This window comes from Eschrichtius robustus, chromosome 3 (genome assembly GCF_028021215.1).
Source record: "Eschrichtius robustus isolate mEscRob2 chromosome 3, mEscRob2.pri, whole genome shotgun sequence".
NCBI classification, from domain to species: domain Eukaryota; kingdom Metazoa; phylum Chordata; class Mammalia; order Artiodactyla; family Eschrichtiidae; genus Eschrichtius; species Eschrichtius robustus.
The window spans coordinates 155,267,564-155,284,780 of record NC_090826.1 but is presented as its reverse complement, the minus strand read 5'-3'; the positions used below and the strand labels follow the sequence as shown (position 1 = coordinate 155,284,780).

The 17,217-nt window shown below is 54.7% G+C and overlaps 1 protein-coding gene across 1 annotated transcript in view; it reads right to left on the bottom strand.

Annotated features, from left to right (window-relative positions):
* Nucleotides 1-3,402: 3,402 nt before the first annotated feature.
* The window catches only part of SOX13 (SRY-box transcription factor 13), a 43,740-nt gene continuing 29,925 nt past the window's right edge, over nucleotides 3,403-17,217 (bottom strand). Inside the window, exons 2-14 of the mRNA XM_068538463.1 lie at nucleotides 15,220-15,418; nucleotides 13,872-13,983; nucleotides 13,700-13,786; nucleotides 12,347-12,519; nucleotides 11,851-11,919; nucleotides 11,296-11,410; nucleotides 8,787-8,872; nucleotides 8,390-8,552; nucleotides 7,771-7,880; nucleotides 7,537-7,633; nucleotides 7,079-7,222; nucleotides 5,995-6,211; nucleotides 3,403-5,296 (exon numbers count right to left, since the gene is read on the bottom strand). Of these exons, the coding sequence (XP_068394564.1) occupies nucleotides 5,020-5,296; nucleotides 5,995-6,211; nucleotides 7,079-7,222; nucleotides 7,537-7,633; nucleotides 7,771-7,880; nucleotides 8,390-8,552; nucleotides 8,787-8,872; nucleotides 11,296-11,410; nucleotides 11,851-11,919; nucleotides 12,347-12,519; nucleotides 13,700-13,786; nucleotides 13,872-13,983; nucleotides 15,220-15,417 (1,848 nt within the window). The 5' untranslated portion in view covers nucleotide 15,418 and the 3' untranslated portion in view covers nucleotides 3,403-5,019. The remainder of the gene's footprint in view (nucleotides 5,297-5,994; nucleotides 6,212-7,078; nucleotides 7,223-7,536; nucleotides 7,634-7,770; nucleotides 7,881-8,389; nucleotides 8,553-8,786; nucleotides 8,873-11,295; nucleotides 11,411-11,850; nucleotides 11,920-12,346; nucleotides 12,520-13,699; nucleotides 13,787-13,871; nucleotides 13,984-15,219; nucleotides 15,419-17,217) is intronic.

Sequence of the window (17,217 nt, the reverse complement as noted above, 5' to 3'; positions counted from 1 at the left end):
GCACCACGCCATCCATTTACCTGGCTCACAAGGCCTGGGGTCCTGATTTGGGGTAGACCTGGGCAGAGCTGGTGGTTTCACAGCTCCTCTGCTTTTGACCATCTTGCTAGAATAAGTTGACCCTGAGAGGGCACAGCTTCGAGGGAACTAGACTGTGGATTCCAAGAACTTGGCCTATCCAGGTGATGGACCAGTAAGACCCCAAATGGAAGTGCTCAGGACTTCTTCCTTGGTCCTCACTGGCCCCAAGCTGTTAAGGGAGTTGAGCGGGAGGTTGCTGTGCCTGAGAGCAGGCAAGGGTGATTTCCGGACCCAATATGTCACTTTCTCAGAAAGCCAGAGGGAGGGAGAACGGAAGCTCGAAGGTGAGTGGGGCACCCTCCCAGCTTCCCAGGCTGCACTCCCAGGGCCCCCAGAAGGTGCCTGGCACCCTTAGTGGTAGCAACCACAACAGCAGCAGCTGCCTTCCAGGTGGACTCTGCCTGTTTGCCTTTTGCCTGCAAAAGTACCAGGGTGCCATGGCAACCACTGGAGCTGAGCTGGCACTGGCAGTTGGGGCCTTGTTCAAGGTCATGGTGATCCAGGGTGGCCAGGCCCCTGACGGGTAGCAGTATCACATCTAGGAAGGGTGCTAGTGGAGGACACGGGTGAAAGGTCTGCCCCGGCATAGGGAGGGTGCCAGGGCTGGGCAGGTAGGGCCTCTGAAGGTCATCTGTGGGGTCAGGTGGTCATGGGCACCACCTTCCTGAGGTCTGTATGGCAGTGCCCACCCTCCTTGTTCCTCTCAGATCCACCTCTGGAGCTGAGGGCAGAAATAACCACTGTGAAGGCAGCTTCGTTTCCAGCCTCCTGGGGTCTTGATGTCACAGCACTGAGATGGTGGTACAGCGGTGAGCGGGGAATGGCTGGGACAGGGCCCCCCAGGTATCATCTTGTGCCCCTACGGCCCGGCCACCACCAGCACCAAAGGAATTGACCTGCAGGCACCATCCCACTACCGCCTTTGAGAAAGTATCCTCATTCCTCCAATTCTCCAGGGGAGTGGGCAGGTGGGGGCAGGGGTGGGGGCAGGGGAGTTTAGGCACACCCCTCCCACACAAAGCCTGGAGGCCCACCGTCTCGCCTTTCACTGCCACCCGGCACTAACCAGCCCCCCTGCCCACCGGGCTCAGCACCAGGCCTTGGACTCTCCGAGGGTGGCCTTGGCTCCACTCCCTCAGGCCACTTCTTGACACTTAGCAGGCTCTCCGGGCAAAGCACTCCTGGACTCTTCATCTCTGCTGGGCTCTCACCCCTAACCTCCGGAGAGGCACAGAGAGGGCAGAGAACAAGCTCGTGCCCCACCCTTCCCGGTAATGGTAATGTCCAGGACGCTCTGTTCCTGGCCTTTTAACCCATCTGACCCGGTCCTGCCTCTCTGGGGGCCAGGGGGGTGGGGCTCCAGGGCAGCAACCACAGGTTCCCGCGAAGAGCTTTTCCCACCCTAGGAGGATGCAGGGCACATGACTCTCTCTCAGCAGCTGGAATGAGGACAGGACAAGGGTTGCTGGAGGGAGTAGGAGGTGGGTAGTAGTGGCCTCAGGCTCTCCTGAGGCCACAGAGGACCTGGGAATAGGGAAGTGAGAGGAACTCAGGACTGGCAGGGGGTGAGGGCGAGCCTGGTCAGGAGTGTCCTGACCAGACTGCCCAGATTTGGTCTGGAACATAGTGAGGGGTGGTGGTGGGGACTGGAGGGTTGCGGAGATGGACAGGGAAGTTGAAATGAGCAACTCTCTCCTGTGACCACTAGGGGGCAGGCGCCACAGTCGGCCAAGCTCCTCTTCCCAAAGATCACCTTCATCTTTTCCTCAAGGGGCCCAAGAGGCTGGGCTCTGCTGCTTGCCACTGCCCTGCCAGTGACCTGGGGTGGGGAGGGCAAGGAAAAGGAGACTCAAAGCTCTGGGAGGCTGGGCTGGGAAAAACCAGCAAAGGCTAGCAGCCAGGATCCTCCCTAGATCAAAAGATCGGGACGCTAATTCTTGGGGTGTCTTTACTACCAAGTTTGTGGCCCGGGAATCAACCATACCTACCTTCTCTCACCACTACCCTCTCCAATTTAGAAATCCATTTTCCAGCATTCAAGAGCCTCTGCTTGAATACTTCTGTGTTGGGAAGCTCACTATCACTTTTGACCATCTTTGTCAAAAAGTTTGTTAAGCCAAAAATGTTGACCCTTGAGACTTTCATCAAAAGGCCAAGTGCTAGTGCTACCTTATGAGCTACATCAAATATCTATGTGTTGCCCACCTGACAGCTTTGAAGAAAGCAATCTTGTCCTTTCTGCCCTACCCTAGTCTCCCTTTTTCTGGACTAAACATCCCTGGCCCTCTCAACCATTCCTTGAAGGACATGTCCATCCACTAGGCTCCCTCCAGTCCTCTGTACAGGATGCCTGCCTCTGGGCCCCTCCAGTGTGAGAATGGCCTTTTCTATTGAGGGGCCTGGGACTGTGCGGTGTACACTGGCCCGTCACCTTGCTTGTTGTTAACACATGCTTCTGTTAATCCAACCCAAGTCCAACTCTTTGACACGGTACTGTTCAGCTTTGTTGCCCCCACTCCATATTAATGGGGTTAATTTTTCAGCTACAAGAGTTGGTCTTTTTATCAACTCTTGTTGCATTTTGAGTTTCAGTCACCTAGCTCTTTTAGGTCTATGGGACTGTTATTTCTCTTAGTGTGACACGTAGGTCTTTGAAATCTCATTTCAAAGCGTAAGGTCACAGAGCCCTGAAGTACATAAATAGAGACCCTGCTTCATTAATCAGTATCCTGGGGGGCTCATAAATGGGCTCGTGGTGTCCATGTGAGCCCTTTTCTGGAATGAGGGTCCACAGCTTTCATTAGATTTTCAAAGGGCTCCTTCTCCGAAAGAGGATAAGAGCCATGGCTAAGGCATAACCTCTTTGTTTTCAGATGAGGACAATCAGGCCCAAAGGGGAGACTTGACACACACACACACACACCTGCCCAACACACACGCGCACACGCACACGCACACACACACACACACAAACGGCCATGTGGCTAGTTCTGGGGAGAACCTGAGCTTCCTGACTCCTATTACAGTACTCTTAACCACTGCCTTCTTTCTTAGGACCTGCGTGGGCACTTTGCGGTGAGGTCTGCTCACCTCCTTGAGGCAGGGGCAGGGTCTTATTCGAGTGTGGGCTCTGGGGGTGGCATCTGGCCTGGGCCTCCCTTGCCTAGGATGTTTCCTCCCTGGCTCCATGCCTGAAGTTCCATGGAGCTGCCACCGGGGGCAGTGGTGCCTGGGCTGATGGCACATTTAGGAATTCTGGACTTGGGCCAGCCTCACCACCCCATCCCGTCCCAGCAAGGGCCAGATTCTGAAATGGTCTGTCTTTATTATGTCAACAGAAAACAAAAAAATTCCCCCAAGTGTAAATAGGAGAAATGTGCTGGTTAAGTTACTAATCATTATCTTATTATTAACAAAATAAAGCACTATCTATGTTTACAGTCATAAAAAAAAAAAGAAACAGCCTGGAGAGAAGTTGGGTTACGGGAAGTAGAAGGGGAGAAGATGGGGGAACGGACACAGACTCCACATCTGTCCCTGTAGGATTTGGGGTTCCCTTCCCACCTTGCCCCAGGGCTGTTCTGGATCTTTGGAGTCAGGTGCCAACAGGATTTGATTTTCTTAGGGAAAGACCTTGTGAAAGGGATCAGGAGCTGAGGCAAGTTACGGGTGTAGAGTGGGGGAGGGGAGAGGAGCGGGCAGGTGTAGGGGCAGAGCTGGGTGGGAGAGGATGAAGCCTTCCAAGGACAGGGTGGGGGTGGGGAGCTCCCATCCCCTGCTCAGGACGGAGGAGTGGAGACCAGCTGCACAAGAGCCCCCTCTCCAGGGCTTCTGTCACTTACAGAAAGGGTCACCATCAGTCCTCCTGGCACTCAGGTTGGGACCAGGGGCTGGGGCACCATGACGGAGCCCCTTGGAGGCTGAGCACATTCCCATGCTGCTGGGAGCTAAAAATGGCTCCATGGGAACTGACATGCAGAGTCAGGGAGGGAGTGAAGGGGCAGGCAGGGGAGGTCAGGATGGCTGGGGAGCCCAGGGCAGACCAGGGGCTTACAGAGACCCAGCAGGCGTTAAAGGGGCAAGGGCAGACACGGAGGAAGGGAGAGACACAAAAAAAGGCCCTGCAGAGAAACAAGGACAGAGAAGTGCACCAAGGACACAGAGAACCTGAGACACCCAGACTGACAAAGAGGTAGCAATTTGGGGACAAAGAGAAGCACAGAAAGAGCCCCCCGGAGAAGCAAGAATGGCATCAAGAGACACGCCCACAGGAACTCAGCGACAGTGCCTGGCACTCAATAAATACCTTGTGCAATGAAAGAACAGATGAAAATACATGTGCACTTGCGCACATGGGTACACACGTGCGCACGCACACACACACACACACATACACACACACCAGCCAGAGGCACGAAAGGCTTGGCATAAGGTAGAGACATGGAGGAGAGCCAGACCTTTTTGCACAAAGTACAAAGCGATCCTTGTGGTAGAGGAGCGATCTGGGGTACTGTGGTGGGGGGTGCGTGTTGGTCCCATGGTGGCTGGTCCAGCCAGGACAAGAATGGAAACAAAGCATGTGGCCCTAGGGGAACAGGTCTGTAGCTGCCATACCCCTGGGATGGGCAGACCTGCAGGAGGGGAGGGTCATACAGTGTCCCCTGGCCACGAGCCCCAAGGGCCACCACGGAGCTCAGCCAGCCCAGCACATCACCGCCATGCAGGACCCACTCAGGCCATCAGCTCCTCAGGTGTGCCCACAGGTGTGGTGGGGAGGGGGCATCTCCCATCATGAATGTATCTACAAATGCACAGCTGTGCCCATCTCCCGGGCATGCCCAAGTCCAAGTACCAATGTAGTCCAGGTGGGGTGGCTGTGCCTGCTGGCGTGGGGCCCGGTCTTCCCCAGGGAGGAGGGCCAGGCCCACGTAGCCGGGATCAGTCTGTGAGTACCACCAGCTCCCCGTCACTCTTCTCCTCGGCCTCCGAGTCCTCATCCTCGCTGTACCGGTACATCTCGCCATCAGCCACCGAGTGCCTGTCCTCTGTGCCCTCGCCCTCCTCCCTGAGGCTGCAGGTATTGACGATGACAGGCATGTTTGGGTCCAGGCCGCGGGGCACATAGTGCTCCACCAGGGGCTGTGCCAGGGGCACGCCTGCCGCCCGAGGGTACAGGACATCTGAGGGGCTCATCTGCACCTGGCTGGCCTGCGGGCTGCGGGACAGAAGAAAGGCATGGTTACAGATGCACCTGCACTTCAAGCCCGACCCTGCTCTCCTCCGGTCTTCCTCAGGTCGTGTCCTCCGAGCTCCCACCCTTTTGGCTCCAAGACACATACACCCTGCTCCCTGGCTGCTTTCTGATGGCAAATTCACTGTCAGCTACAAGCCCCCACACACGTGCAGCCCCAGGGCCACGGGTCCAGACATTCCCAGAGGATTGTGTGTAAATCCAGTTTTGGGAAATTGTATATTTCATATGTCCCAGGGAGCTTCCTATTTAAAGAAATCCACTAGGATGCTTGTTTTGGTCAACTCCGGAATAATCCTCTGATTATTAGTGCCTTGATTTTTAGTACCCCTGAATTTTTATTGAGTTTGTCAAGGGGACCCACGGACACATTTCTCCAGATACCCACTAGTCCCCAGTCAGTCACAAATCTATATCCTGAGCCACCAGGGACTCACCATAGTCACAGTCACCACTACAGTCACACACACATAACGCCCACACAAACCTATGCACACACATGCGTGCATACACACAGCTCCCCTGGAATCCCACACTAAGGCCACACGCTAACCCCTGCCACTCACAAGAGCTGCACACACGCGCGCACGCGCGCGCGCGCGCACACACACACACACACACACACACACACACAGTCTCAGGCACTGGGGAAGCCTGCTCACGGGGTCGTGTAGCTCTGGCGGGCATCCTGGCGCCGGGTCCTCATCAGAGCCTTGTACTCGCCCACCCGCAGCCGCTTGCCCTCCACGATGCAGGTGCGCTTGGGCCGTGGCTTGTACTTGTAGTCAGGGTACTTCTCCAGGTGCTGCCGGCTCAGCCTCGCCTGCTCCTCGTAGTAAGGCTGCTTCTCCTGGTTGGTCATGGACTTCCAGCGGGAGCCTGGCCCAGCCCCCAGGGGCAGGCAGTCAGCGCTGGGCTCTGCTGACACCCCCAGCCCCTTGCAGACCCTGGAGGCCCCGAGAAGGTTTTGGCCCCTAGATATATGTGCAAGCGCCTATACACAGCAAACGCCTGGCCCAGTGTGGGTGCTCCATGGATACTGAGCAAATGAATGAGGTTGGCATGTATAAGGATATCCAATTGCTAGCTTAAGACACAGCACCCACTCACATACCAAACTACACAGCGACTCTGGGAGGCCTCTGGTCTGCATGTTTTGCATAAACAAAAGAGTAGCCACCCAGGCCCCCAACAAACCCCAGAGGCTCCCTGCTGAGGACAAAATACCTGGTGTCTCAGTCGACAAGAGACCTGAACTGGAGGAGCTGAGGTTTGGAAACAATTGCCCTCTTCTAGCTCCACCTGCCCTGCCCCACATTTCTCCCTGGCCTCCAAAGAGGACATATAATTTCAAAAACCTTTCTACTGATAGCCCAAGAATACCAGTCTCTCCTGTCTCCTGCCAGAGCCAGCTCCAAGGGTCTGGGCAAACAGGGGAACAGGTTAGGGAGAGATGGGGTGGGGGAGCTAAAGAATGTACACACACACTCTCTCCCGCCTGAGTTCTTCGGTGCAGGTACTAGCAGAAGAGCCCTACAACGGTACAAGACTCCAGGACCCAGCTGTCCCACATCCTGCCTGCCTCCCACGCACCATCAGATTCCACTGGAGTTCACCACGGCGTGGACCATCACCCAGAAAGCCCCAGTTAGACCCAGCTGACTCCTGCAACTAGATCCTGCTGGACTACGGCTCCTGGAGCCCCTAGAGCCCCCCGAGACCCCACCCCGCCCACTGGGCCCTTACCAAGGATCTTGCTGATGCTGGAATTGTGCATGTCTGGGAAGGCCTGGAGGATCTTCCTCCTCTCATCCTTGGCCCACACCATGAAGGCATTCATGGGCCTCTTGATGTGGCTGCTGTTCCGGGACTCAGGGAAGTGGCGGGAGCCTGGGGAGCAGGGGAGGAGTCAGCCAGGCAGGGCAGCCAGTGTGGGGTAAGGAAGAGTCCTCCAGGGCTGGCAGAAAAAAAATCCCCTACTTGACCACCAGAGGGCGCCGGGAGGCTCCCACAGGGCCAGGGATGGCCAGGAGTAAGACAAGCAGGGGCCCCGAGACAGACAAGGGACAGATACATAAGGGGACTCCACAGACAGACTAAGGGAGAGAAGGGATTGGAGACAGACACAACCTGACCCACCCTGGCCCTGGTGGGAAGCAGAGGTGGGCCCTCCTGCCCATCAGCCCAGTACCCGGAGCCCTCACCGTCCACATCACAGCCCAGCATGGCTTCTTCCAGTGGGTGCACACAGCTCTCCTCCAGCCGCTCCTTGGCTGGGGATGTGTCCAGGCTGATGAGGTCCTAGGTAGACAGGACAACTTGTACATCAGCCTCCTCTGCAGCACCCCACTCCCCTCCCCTGCTCTTCCCTTTGGTAGCCTCAGACACTGTGTCTTCCACCCCTGCCCACCCAGGTGCAGGGTAGTGGGAGCCCATACCTTACGGAAGGAGGTGTTGGGGGAACTTTCTAAGGCTCCACTGTGACCGTGCAGCAGCTGTCTGGCATCCTGGATGGCTTTGGTGACAGCATCCCCTTCACCAAGGAAGCCTATGGGACAGGGGAAGGAAAGGAAGGGACAGGAGGGGCTATTGAGGGAGGTACACCCAGTTCATGTCTTGCCACCCTGGGGTGATGCTCCCTCTTCCTCTCTGTTGCACTGCATAGCCCCAAGGGGGCGCCATTTACACTGGAGTCCTGGTGACAGTAGACTGGAAATGAGAATGGCCTGAATCCCTGATTCAGCGTGCCCAATCAGATACAGTGGGGAGAGCAGGAAGGGGATCTTCTTCAGCGACACTGAGTGCTGAAACTAAAAGGGGCCAAAGAGAGCAAGTCTAACCCCTTGTTTTATAAAAACTGTAGTATAACTGATTCACTTTGTTATAAAGCAGAAGCTAACACACCATTGTAAGGCAATTATACTTCAATAAAGATGTTTAAAAAAAAAAAAAACAAAACTGTAACCCACAGAGGGGAAGGGACACGCTCAGGGTCATATCCTGCCCTCTTAGCTCTCTCCTAGAAGAGGGCTGAAGGGAAAGGTGTAGGGGGCTTACCCAAAGGCAGGCTGGGAGGGCTGGCCTGCAGGTCCCGTGTGGGGGCCCCATGGCTGGGAGGACGGGGTCCACAGTTGCTCATCTTCAGGCTTGGGGAGCTGGAGGCATTAGGCAGCTCGGGGGCCTTGGGCTTGGCCGTGAGGTTCAGGGGTTGGGAGGGCTCCTGAGGGAGACCCAGAGGGTTAGACACACCAAAGGACAGCTCCACGGAGGGACTGGGGGGACACAGGGTGACAGAGGGACAGAGGAGACAAGCATATCCAGAAGAGACAAGGAGACAGGAAAGGAAGACAGAAGAAGCAGGAGAACAAGAACAAAGGACCCCATGGTCCCCTAGGTGGGCAGCCAGCCACCACAGGTGAGGGCGGGAGCCCCCGGCCAGTGGGTGGAGCAGTACCTGTAGGGGGTGGTGGGCAGACAAGGCCCCAGGCCTCTTCACCACTGGGGCGGCGGGACTGTGCAGCAGCTGCAGCGGGTACTCCACTACGGAAAAGGCAGCAAGGAGAAAAGTCCTGGATGAGCACAGAACAGCAGACGCCCTGCTTGACGAGGTCCCGGCAGCACAGAGTGGGCAGAGGCTCGGAGCTGGCCCAGCTTGCTTCCAACCACTGCCCTCCCAGCCCCAAAGCGCTGCTGAGGACCTCCTGTGCCCTCGTCCCACACTGCCCGGCACACTGATCAGCATCTTCACCCTGTTCCTGCCCTTCCCGACCCACTGACCGCAGAGTTCCCACTCGATGGTGAAACGAGATCAGGTACACCATCTACTCTTTCTACAGGTACTTGTGTTTTGTACCTACTACGTGCAGGGTACAAAAGCAGCTGCCTGGTTTGTAGCCGGCCTCATGTGCATTATCTCAACATCATCCCTAGTATGTGGCATATAAGAGGTACTCAATACATCATCCCATTTTATGGATAATGAAGACTGGGAGAAGTTACATGGGTGCCCATATAGTTAATAAATGGGAGCACTGAGATCTGAGACCTGAACCCAGCCGTATCCTCTAGATCTTTCCCCCTTACATGCACTCTCTCTCTGCTACCTAGCTGGCTTCATTCTCCCTCAAGGAGGACCAGCATCCCTGACTTGACAATTGAGGTGGAGAGATAAGCCATGTAGACAAACCACTGACCACATGGCTGGCGGTGATATGGGCTGCATGGGTGGCATGCCAGAGAACTCTGTTCAGCTGGGGTGACTGGAGCAGGCTTCCTGGGGGGAGGGGAGGCCATGAGCGGGCGTGGCAGGCGGGCAGGTGGGAAAGCGGGAGGTGGGCAATGAGGCTGGCGCTCGATGGGCAAACAGGGCTCGGGGCCTGTGAAGGCTGAGCCCGGGAGTTTGGACCCTATGCTATAGGCACCCAGGCACCACCTAAGGCTTGTGAGCTGGGAGAGGTGTTACTCATACTCAGCCAGGGCGGGGGAGGTGGTGTCACATCTGGCAGCCATAGGCTTCCTGCTTACTAGGATTCAGGAGCAAACAAAGCAGGGGGCAGCCTAGCCAGTCCAGGTCTTCCACAACTTATTTCCTGCCCCCTGCCCCCCTTGTCCAGCAAGGTGTGGCCCCCTCCCCACAACTAGGCCCCTGCCCTCCTCACCCGTGCAGCTCGGCTCTATGGACATCTGTAGGTGTAATGGTTTTGTGCAACCTGTCCTCCCCCTTCACCCCTCCCCATTCCCAGTCCCCACTCCTTCACCCCAAATGAGAAACTGCCTTCAAAGTAGGGCCTGACTTTCTCAGTCCTTTGTGTTTTCCCTTCCCCCACCCAGGAGTCAGTGGTGCTGGCCTATGAACTGTGCCCACGGCCCAAAGGCCTTGCTGGTGGACCCGTAGGAACTCACCCGGCTAGATTTCCCCTGCCTTCTCTCTCACATGGAGCAGGGAGCATTGACCAGAGGGAGTTGACTTAAAACCCTTTCCCCTCCTGGATCAATTATGGGCAGCATCTCTGCCCTGTCCCCAGGACCTCTCATAAGGAATCAATGATCGTAGCCTAATAATTCCATCTCTGCCTCCATCCCACTGTCACTGCCCTAGTCCAGGCTGTCATCCCCCATCTCTAGAATCCCCTCAGCAGCCCCTACCCCGTCTTACCTCCAGTGGGTACCCCTCTGTTCCCCACCACCCACAGCCAGTGTGACAACACATCCTCTGCTGAAATGTTCCCGCGCATCCCACATTCTAGAAAATAAATCCCAAAGTCCGTGCTCAGCCCCGACTGCCCTCCCCAGGCATATCCCACTAGCTGCCATGTGCTCCCCTCAACTCCAACACCCCCTTGGGCTTCCTGCCTCAGGACCCAGGCCCCTGCCCTCCACCCTCAGCTCCCAGCTTCACCCTCACAAGTCTACTCCCCCAGCACCCAAGCGAGCACCACCTCCTCAAGAAGCCTTCCCAGATTCCCCGGCTGCTGGTATCCTTCTGTCTCCTTCCCCAGACCGTAAATTCCTTGAGCTCAAAGTCCACATTTTATCACCCTCGTGGCTGCCCAACAACCAGTCAGCACCTGACGCTTGTTGCTGCTCAATCTGTGGTCACTGAGTCGCAGTGACAGGGCAGAAGGCAGCAGTGCCACGGTCAGGGCAGAGTAAGAGCATGAATTTGGGAGATGGGTAAATCTCAGTTAACATTCACAACATTAATATTCTGGTACAGGAAATGTCCCACAACTGGGGGGCTAGACCTAGATAGGCAACATCCTCTTATGTCTGGAAAGCACTTTATGGTTTTCAGTGTGCTATTTCTTTTCATTCTCCCAGTGAAATTCAGAAAGAAGGGATTATTCTTTGACTAGACAGATCCCAAAGTGAGGCCCAGAAAGGCCGCACTGCACATTAATGGATGAGAGTGGTTCCTGGGCTCCTTCCCTGACCTCAGGTCAACCCTCCCCTCCCACACTCACCTGGCTTGCAGGGAATGGGCTGAATGGGCAAAGCCAGCTGGGAGTCGGGGGTGACAGGTAGAGGTTGGTGGCTTGGGGGGAAGGCTGGAATCATGACGTAAGGCATGTTGACCTGCTGAGGGCAAAGAAACCCTGTGTGAGTCCCTGGGGGGCCCAACCAGCTACCCAGCTGTGGTCATCCCTGGACACAGAGGGTGGACCCGGGGATGAGAGACGCAGGCCTGGGGCAGGGCCAGTTTTCAAAAGGATCCATCTGACCCTATGCCCCCTCTGTGGGCCTCTGTCTTCCTGCCCTCAGGTCCCAGCTGGGAGGAAGATATTCTGGGCCCTGCCCTTGAAACAGGGGACAAAAACAGGGGAGGGGGCTAGAGCACAAATGAGCCCACCTCCTTAGGGTCATGCCTGAGTGGTTCTGCTCAGTCCACACTCCCTGCCTTTCCCTGTCTCCAGTACCTCTCCACACTGGTGTCAACCCCTCAAGCCCCTGCTCCCCCAGAGCCCAGCCCTCCCGCCCCTTTACCTGGATCCCAGCATCCAGCCCTCCCCTCTTTTTACCTGGATCTGCTGCTGAAGGAGGTTGATCTTATGCTGCTGCTGAATCAGCTGTTGCTGCTGCTTAGCGATCTGGCAGAAGGAAAGAGTAGGTGATGGGAGCATGTACCTTAGGCCCCAGGATCCCACCTCCCACAAGCCTTTGTGGCCCCATCCACACCCTGCCTCCCATGCCTAGCGCAAGGACATGGAGGACAGCTGGACAGGGCAAGAAGCCAAACAGCCAACCCTCAGAATTTATTCTCCTTTTGTGGAGAGCCCACCCCTTCCTCAGAGACCAGAGATGGAGGCTAGGCAGGAAGCAGCCAGCTGCTTTCACTCAGAGCCCCGCGGAGCCACGCCCTGTCCCCTCACAAGGGCTGACGAACCGCCAGAGGTGGGACCGCCCAGCCCCTGCCCACGGCCCCCTCCCCGCCTGCCCCCAGGCCTCAGCCTGCACCAGCTAGGCCTGCCCCCACCACGCTCCTCTCTGTGCCCTGAGACACCAAGCAGGGCCTACCTGCTCCTGCTGCTGCCGGGCCAGCTCCATCTGCTGCTGCTGCTTCTCAAAGAGCATAGCGGCCATGTTCTTCTGCTCCGAGTGGGCCGTCAGGAGCTGGTCCCGCAGGGTGGACAGCTGATGGATCATGACCAGCAGCTGCAGCTCCTTCTCTGCCAGGCTCTCCTGGGTCCCTGCTCCATACGGACGCAAGCACCATTGAGGATTTTTGTTTGTTCATCTGTTACCAGTCCATCCATATGACACTGAGCAGTTGCTATGCCCCAGGCCCCTGTCAGGGGCTGGACCACAGAGACGACTGAGATACAGTCCTTGCCCTGGAGGCGGCTCCTCATCTTGTCACCTGACAACTAGCTGCTCTAGAAGGTCCCCACCATCAGTCACTGATTCCAGGCCCTGGAAATGCTGATGGTGGGGCATATCTCAGCCCTGGCCCACCTCTGGGATGTCCTCAAGTGCCCAGTGCCACTGGGTCAGGGTGGATAACTAACCCACAGGAGGGCCCAGAGTGACACGCTTAGGCTTTGGAGCAAGACAGATCTGGGTTCAAACTCCCCTTTTAACTCATCCCTCCTGGGAGCTGTTGGGCAAGCTACCAACTTCTCTGCACTTTATAGGTTTTTGAATCTATAAATGAGCACAACGATCGACACTTCACAGGGTTGCTGTGAGGGTTAAAGGTATTGAATGTAAAGCTTAGTCCCAGATCTGGCACATGGTCCTCAACTAGCAATGTCAGTGCTTCCTTGTCTCTAATCCAGTTCATGTCAGATGCAGCAGTTACTCCTAAGTGCCAGGATGCAGACCATCTGCATCAGAATTACTCGGGGAACCTTTGAAAAATACAGATGCCTGGGCCCCCATCCTCTGGGGTTCTCATTCAGTAGGTGGGGGTGGAACCTGGGGATCTGCATTGTTTTAAGGATTCCTCTGGGAGTGTGATCAACCACACTGGGAAACTTATCACCCTGATGAACCGAGGCAACAACACTTTAATTCACTTAGTGAGGTCCTGGTGGCCTAGAATTAAATTCCAGCAGTGAAAGGGAACATTTGGCTCATTTTATAGTGAGATCTGAGAAGTGGCAAAGACATCCCCAAGGTCACAAGGGTCCCAGGGGATTTGATTCCCACCAGGCCTCTGCTGCATGGCAATAAGCCTAGTGCTTGCACCCCCCGGGTGAGGGATGGTGCAGACCCCTAGGGCCAGGCAGGAACCAGAGTGGCACAGGCCGGGTGTGAAGGCACCAAGAGCCCCAGAAATTGCCCTACAGGCCTAGACTGCAGGGCCAGGCCTGGAGAAGGGAAAGGGGTTCAAACATCTGTCCCCTGCCCACCCACATGGGCCTTCACCTTTGACATCTTTGGTTTCCACACAGCTCCTTCCCAGAAACCTCTCCTTCCAGTCACTGGACAGCAGCTTCTCGATGGCCGGCACGACTGGAAGATACCAAAGGGCTAAGGAGTAACTGTCCTAACACCTCCCCACCCAGGCCCCCGTGTCTAACTAGGGCAGACGTCTTACCTTCTTTTAAATTTCGGTTGAAGTCCAGCTTCTCCTGGCTTCCAGAAGCAGCCTCGGAGCCTCCTGGTCTCTTGGGTTCTGGGGACCCATTGCTTTCCAGGGAGCTGCTGTCCTGTAAGACACACTGAATGTCACTGTCACCCCCAAGGGAATGGGGGCAGACTGCATTGTGGGGGGCTGAGTGCCCCGGGGATGTGTATCCTGGGGGAACTCCAGAATCTACCCAGCCCCACCCTCCAGTAGGGCCCTCCCTCCCTTCCCACCTTCCCGACCTTTGCTCTGACTTGGCTTGATAGATTTGGTGAAAAGAACAAAAGGTTTAAAGACAAGAGACCTGGGCTCAGTGATTCACAAGGTGCTTGAGCCCACACGAGTTCCTGAACTTCTCTGAACCTGACCTCCCTCTTCCGAAAATGGAAATACTAATACGTCCCCTGCCATAGGATTGTTGCTGGGATCAAGGGAGATAACGCATGTGAATGAGGTTTGCCACTGCAGACTTAGAGGCCAAAAGCCAGCTATTAATTATTACTCCCTTGTATGCACCTACCACTCCAGCCCGGCAGGTTACTCTCAAGGCCCCCACCTCACCCTCTTTAAGACATTGTCCCCTCTCTCCTCTTCTCATCTGAGTCCTCTCCATTCTTTAAGACCCAGCTTAAAGCCCTACTTCTCCAGGAAGTCTTCCTCGACCACCACCCCTACCCCTCAGCCCACCTTCACATACTCCTCCCTGGCTGGATCCCTCCTCAGAGCCCTAAAACTCTCCTCACTTTCACTCATTTGGCTTTTGATTAGGTATTCCCTTTTTACATCTCTTGCATGGAATCATGGAATTTTTAAGAGCTGCAAGAATCTTCACCACTCATGTAGTTCAGCTCCTTCATTTTAAGGGTGAGGAACTGTATTGTCTTTAATAACAACTTAACTCTGGTTTGGTTAATAAGGCTGCTTTTCTCGAATCATACATATGAAAAAGCTAGTAGATTATCTTTAAGCCAGACTGTGAGCGTGTGTATCCTATTTCTCAACTAGTCTTCAAGGGTAAGGACTGCTCACACATAGGTGAGCAGTTAATATCAGGTGAGTCAGTGTGTGTGTGTGAAAAAAAAAAAAAAAAAATCAGGTGAGTGAGGGCAGAAGTGCGTCCATGTCCTGCTCAGACAGGTAGCCTGACCCACCCACCCACCTAAGTCTTGCCCCAGAGGAGAATGCTTCTGCCTGCCCCTCTGCCCAGCTAGGCTGGTGGGTGCCTGCTCCACCCACTAGGGGGAAGGGCACAGGCGTAGGAGCTACAGAGGCGGGGTGGGGACACTGACCCAGGAGCCCCTAGGAGAGTGCTGGGCACCTGGGCTGGAGCTTGAGGGTCAGCACCATCCTGGGGAGCCCGGGCTGGATCTCCGGGCTGGGGTTCAGCTGCGGTGGCCAAGCCCCGGGGGGCCTCGTAGCAGGGCTCCTTCTTCCCCTCTGACTTGACAGTACAGTTCACCATGGTGCCAACGTCATCCAAGGCCAGCTGGGCAGAGCCGGGGCTCCTCATGGACATCCTGAGTGAGGAGGGGCAGAGTGAGGGAGGCGAGTCCTGAACCCCAAGGCAGTGACTGTTCCCCCAGCCCCAAACAGGTACACTCATGCAAAAGGCAAGCTTCCATTTGGAACTCACTGTGACAAACTAGAAAAGATTCTTGTCCCCTCCCACCCGCCTATTTTTTTTTAACAGAAAGGTCTAGAGAAGACTGGGCCAACATTTGGCCTGCCCTGCCTGTTGCAGTGTTGGAACTAGTGGGCTGATGGGTCTCCCTGAGAAGGCTAGAGATTGTTAACTGGCTCCTTCTGAGCCCAATAAAGCCAAGATCATATATACAGTACGTGTCTCTGTATGTTTGTGTATGTACGTATTTGTAATTAGTTATCAAAATTTAAAAATCAAGAGATATCCCATAAAAATCTGGATTTGAACTTCTCTTGAAGCTGGTCTGTGGCAATAATTGGCTGGAATTGAGCAGCCTATGAACAGGCCAGTTTGCCTTACTCTCCACCACTCCCTCCTACTCCCCAAAAAGGGAAACCAAGTATCAACTACCCTATACACTTATTCTTTGTTTTCCTTATAGTAGAGGCAAGATAAAAGTGAACTATTTGGAACAATTTCTTATATCCGTGTATCTATCTACCAAAAGTGAGGAATGAAGTAAGCTGAGAGATGAGTAGCTTTCAGAAAAATATTTTCTTATATTAGAGTCTCTCAATTAGAGTCTGGCCCCTGTGGGCCTCTGCAGTCCCTGGTGTAATATAAGCAGAGACTGCATCCCCTGCCTCCTGTTGCTGACACCCCACTGCGTGGGATCACTACGTAGATGAGCAGGATCCTGGGAGAAGTTTTCAGTGGTTATGCCAAGTTCAAGGCCAGAGTAGCAGTTGCCCAGAGCTCACTTGCTCACCCTCCAAAGTGACTGAGACAAGACCAGTGGGGACACACAGCAGGTTCCAAGCAGGCACGGGTCTTGCCTCAGCTACTTCACTAGCTGCTGAGTGACCTTGGGCAAGTTACTTAACCTTTCCACACCTGTTTCCTCATCTGTAAAATGGGTGGTGTGAGGGCTATGAATTGATATTTACAAGGTGTTTAGAATAATGCTTTGTACTAGTAAGCACAGAAGTAGCCTTTGTTAAAGCACTGCAGGGTGGAATGCAGCAGAAGGACGGCAGCCTCAACATAGCTGGGGGGGTGGGTGTGGGAGGCTTGTTTGAAAGACAAAGTCATGGGTCACTCAGAAATTCTGTGGGTGAGGGCATGGATCTGTTTTAACAAGCCCTCCAGGTGATTCTGATACATACTAGTTTGAAAAGCACTGTTAAATAAAAATTTTTTAAAACTTTGCTTACATGGGCATTAAATTTTTAGGAGGGGAGTGTAAGGCAAAAATTATATATAGTAAAACATCCCTTAAATTAAACTGCAGGTGCAGTATAATATTTGTATATTATATCAACTCTGTATAATAAAATGTTTCTTGTAATGTATAATGAATGATGCAATGTGCCATGTACAATAGATGTATACACTGTGTACAATACATGTACAGTATTTTACATGAAATAACTGAATGTGTTTGATTTGATGCCATCCTACAGATCAGACGAGACTAAACTCTCCTGCCACTTTCAAAGGGCAGGGTGCCCTGGGGGCTGGCGTGGGACCCAGGACAGGGCACTGCAGGATGAGGAGAGGAGGCATACGTCAGCCCAGGAGAAGACACCCCAGCCCAGCTCACCCTGAGGCTTTAGGGTGCAGCTCTGGGTCCCCTCCTACCACCCAGGGACCCGGAGAGCAGCCAGGAAGCAG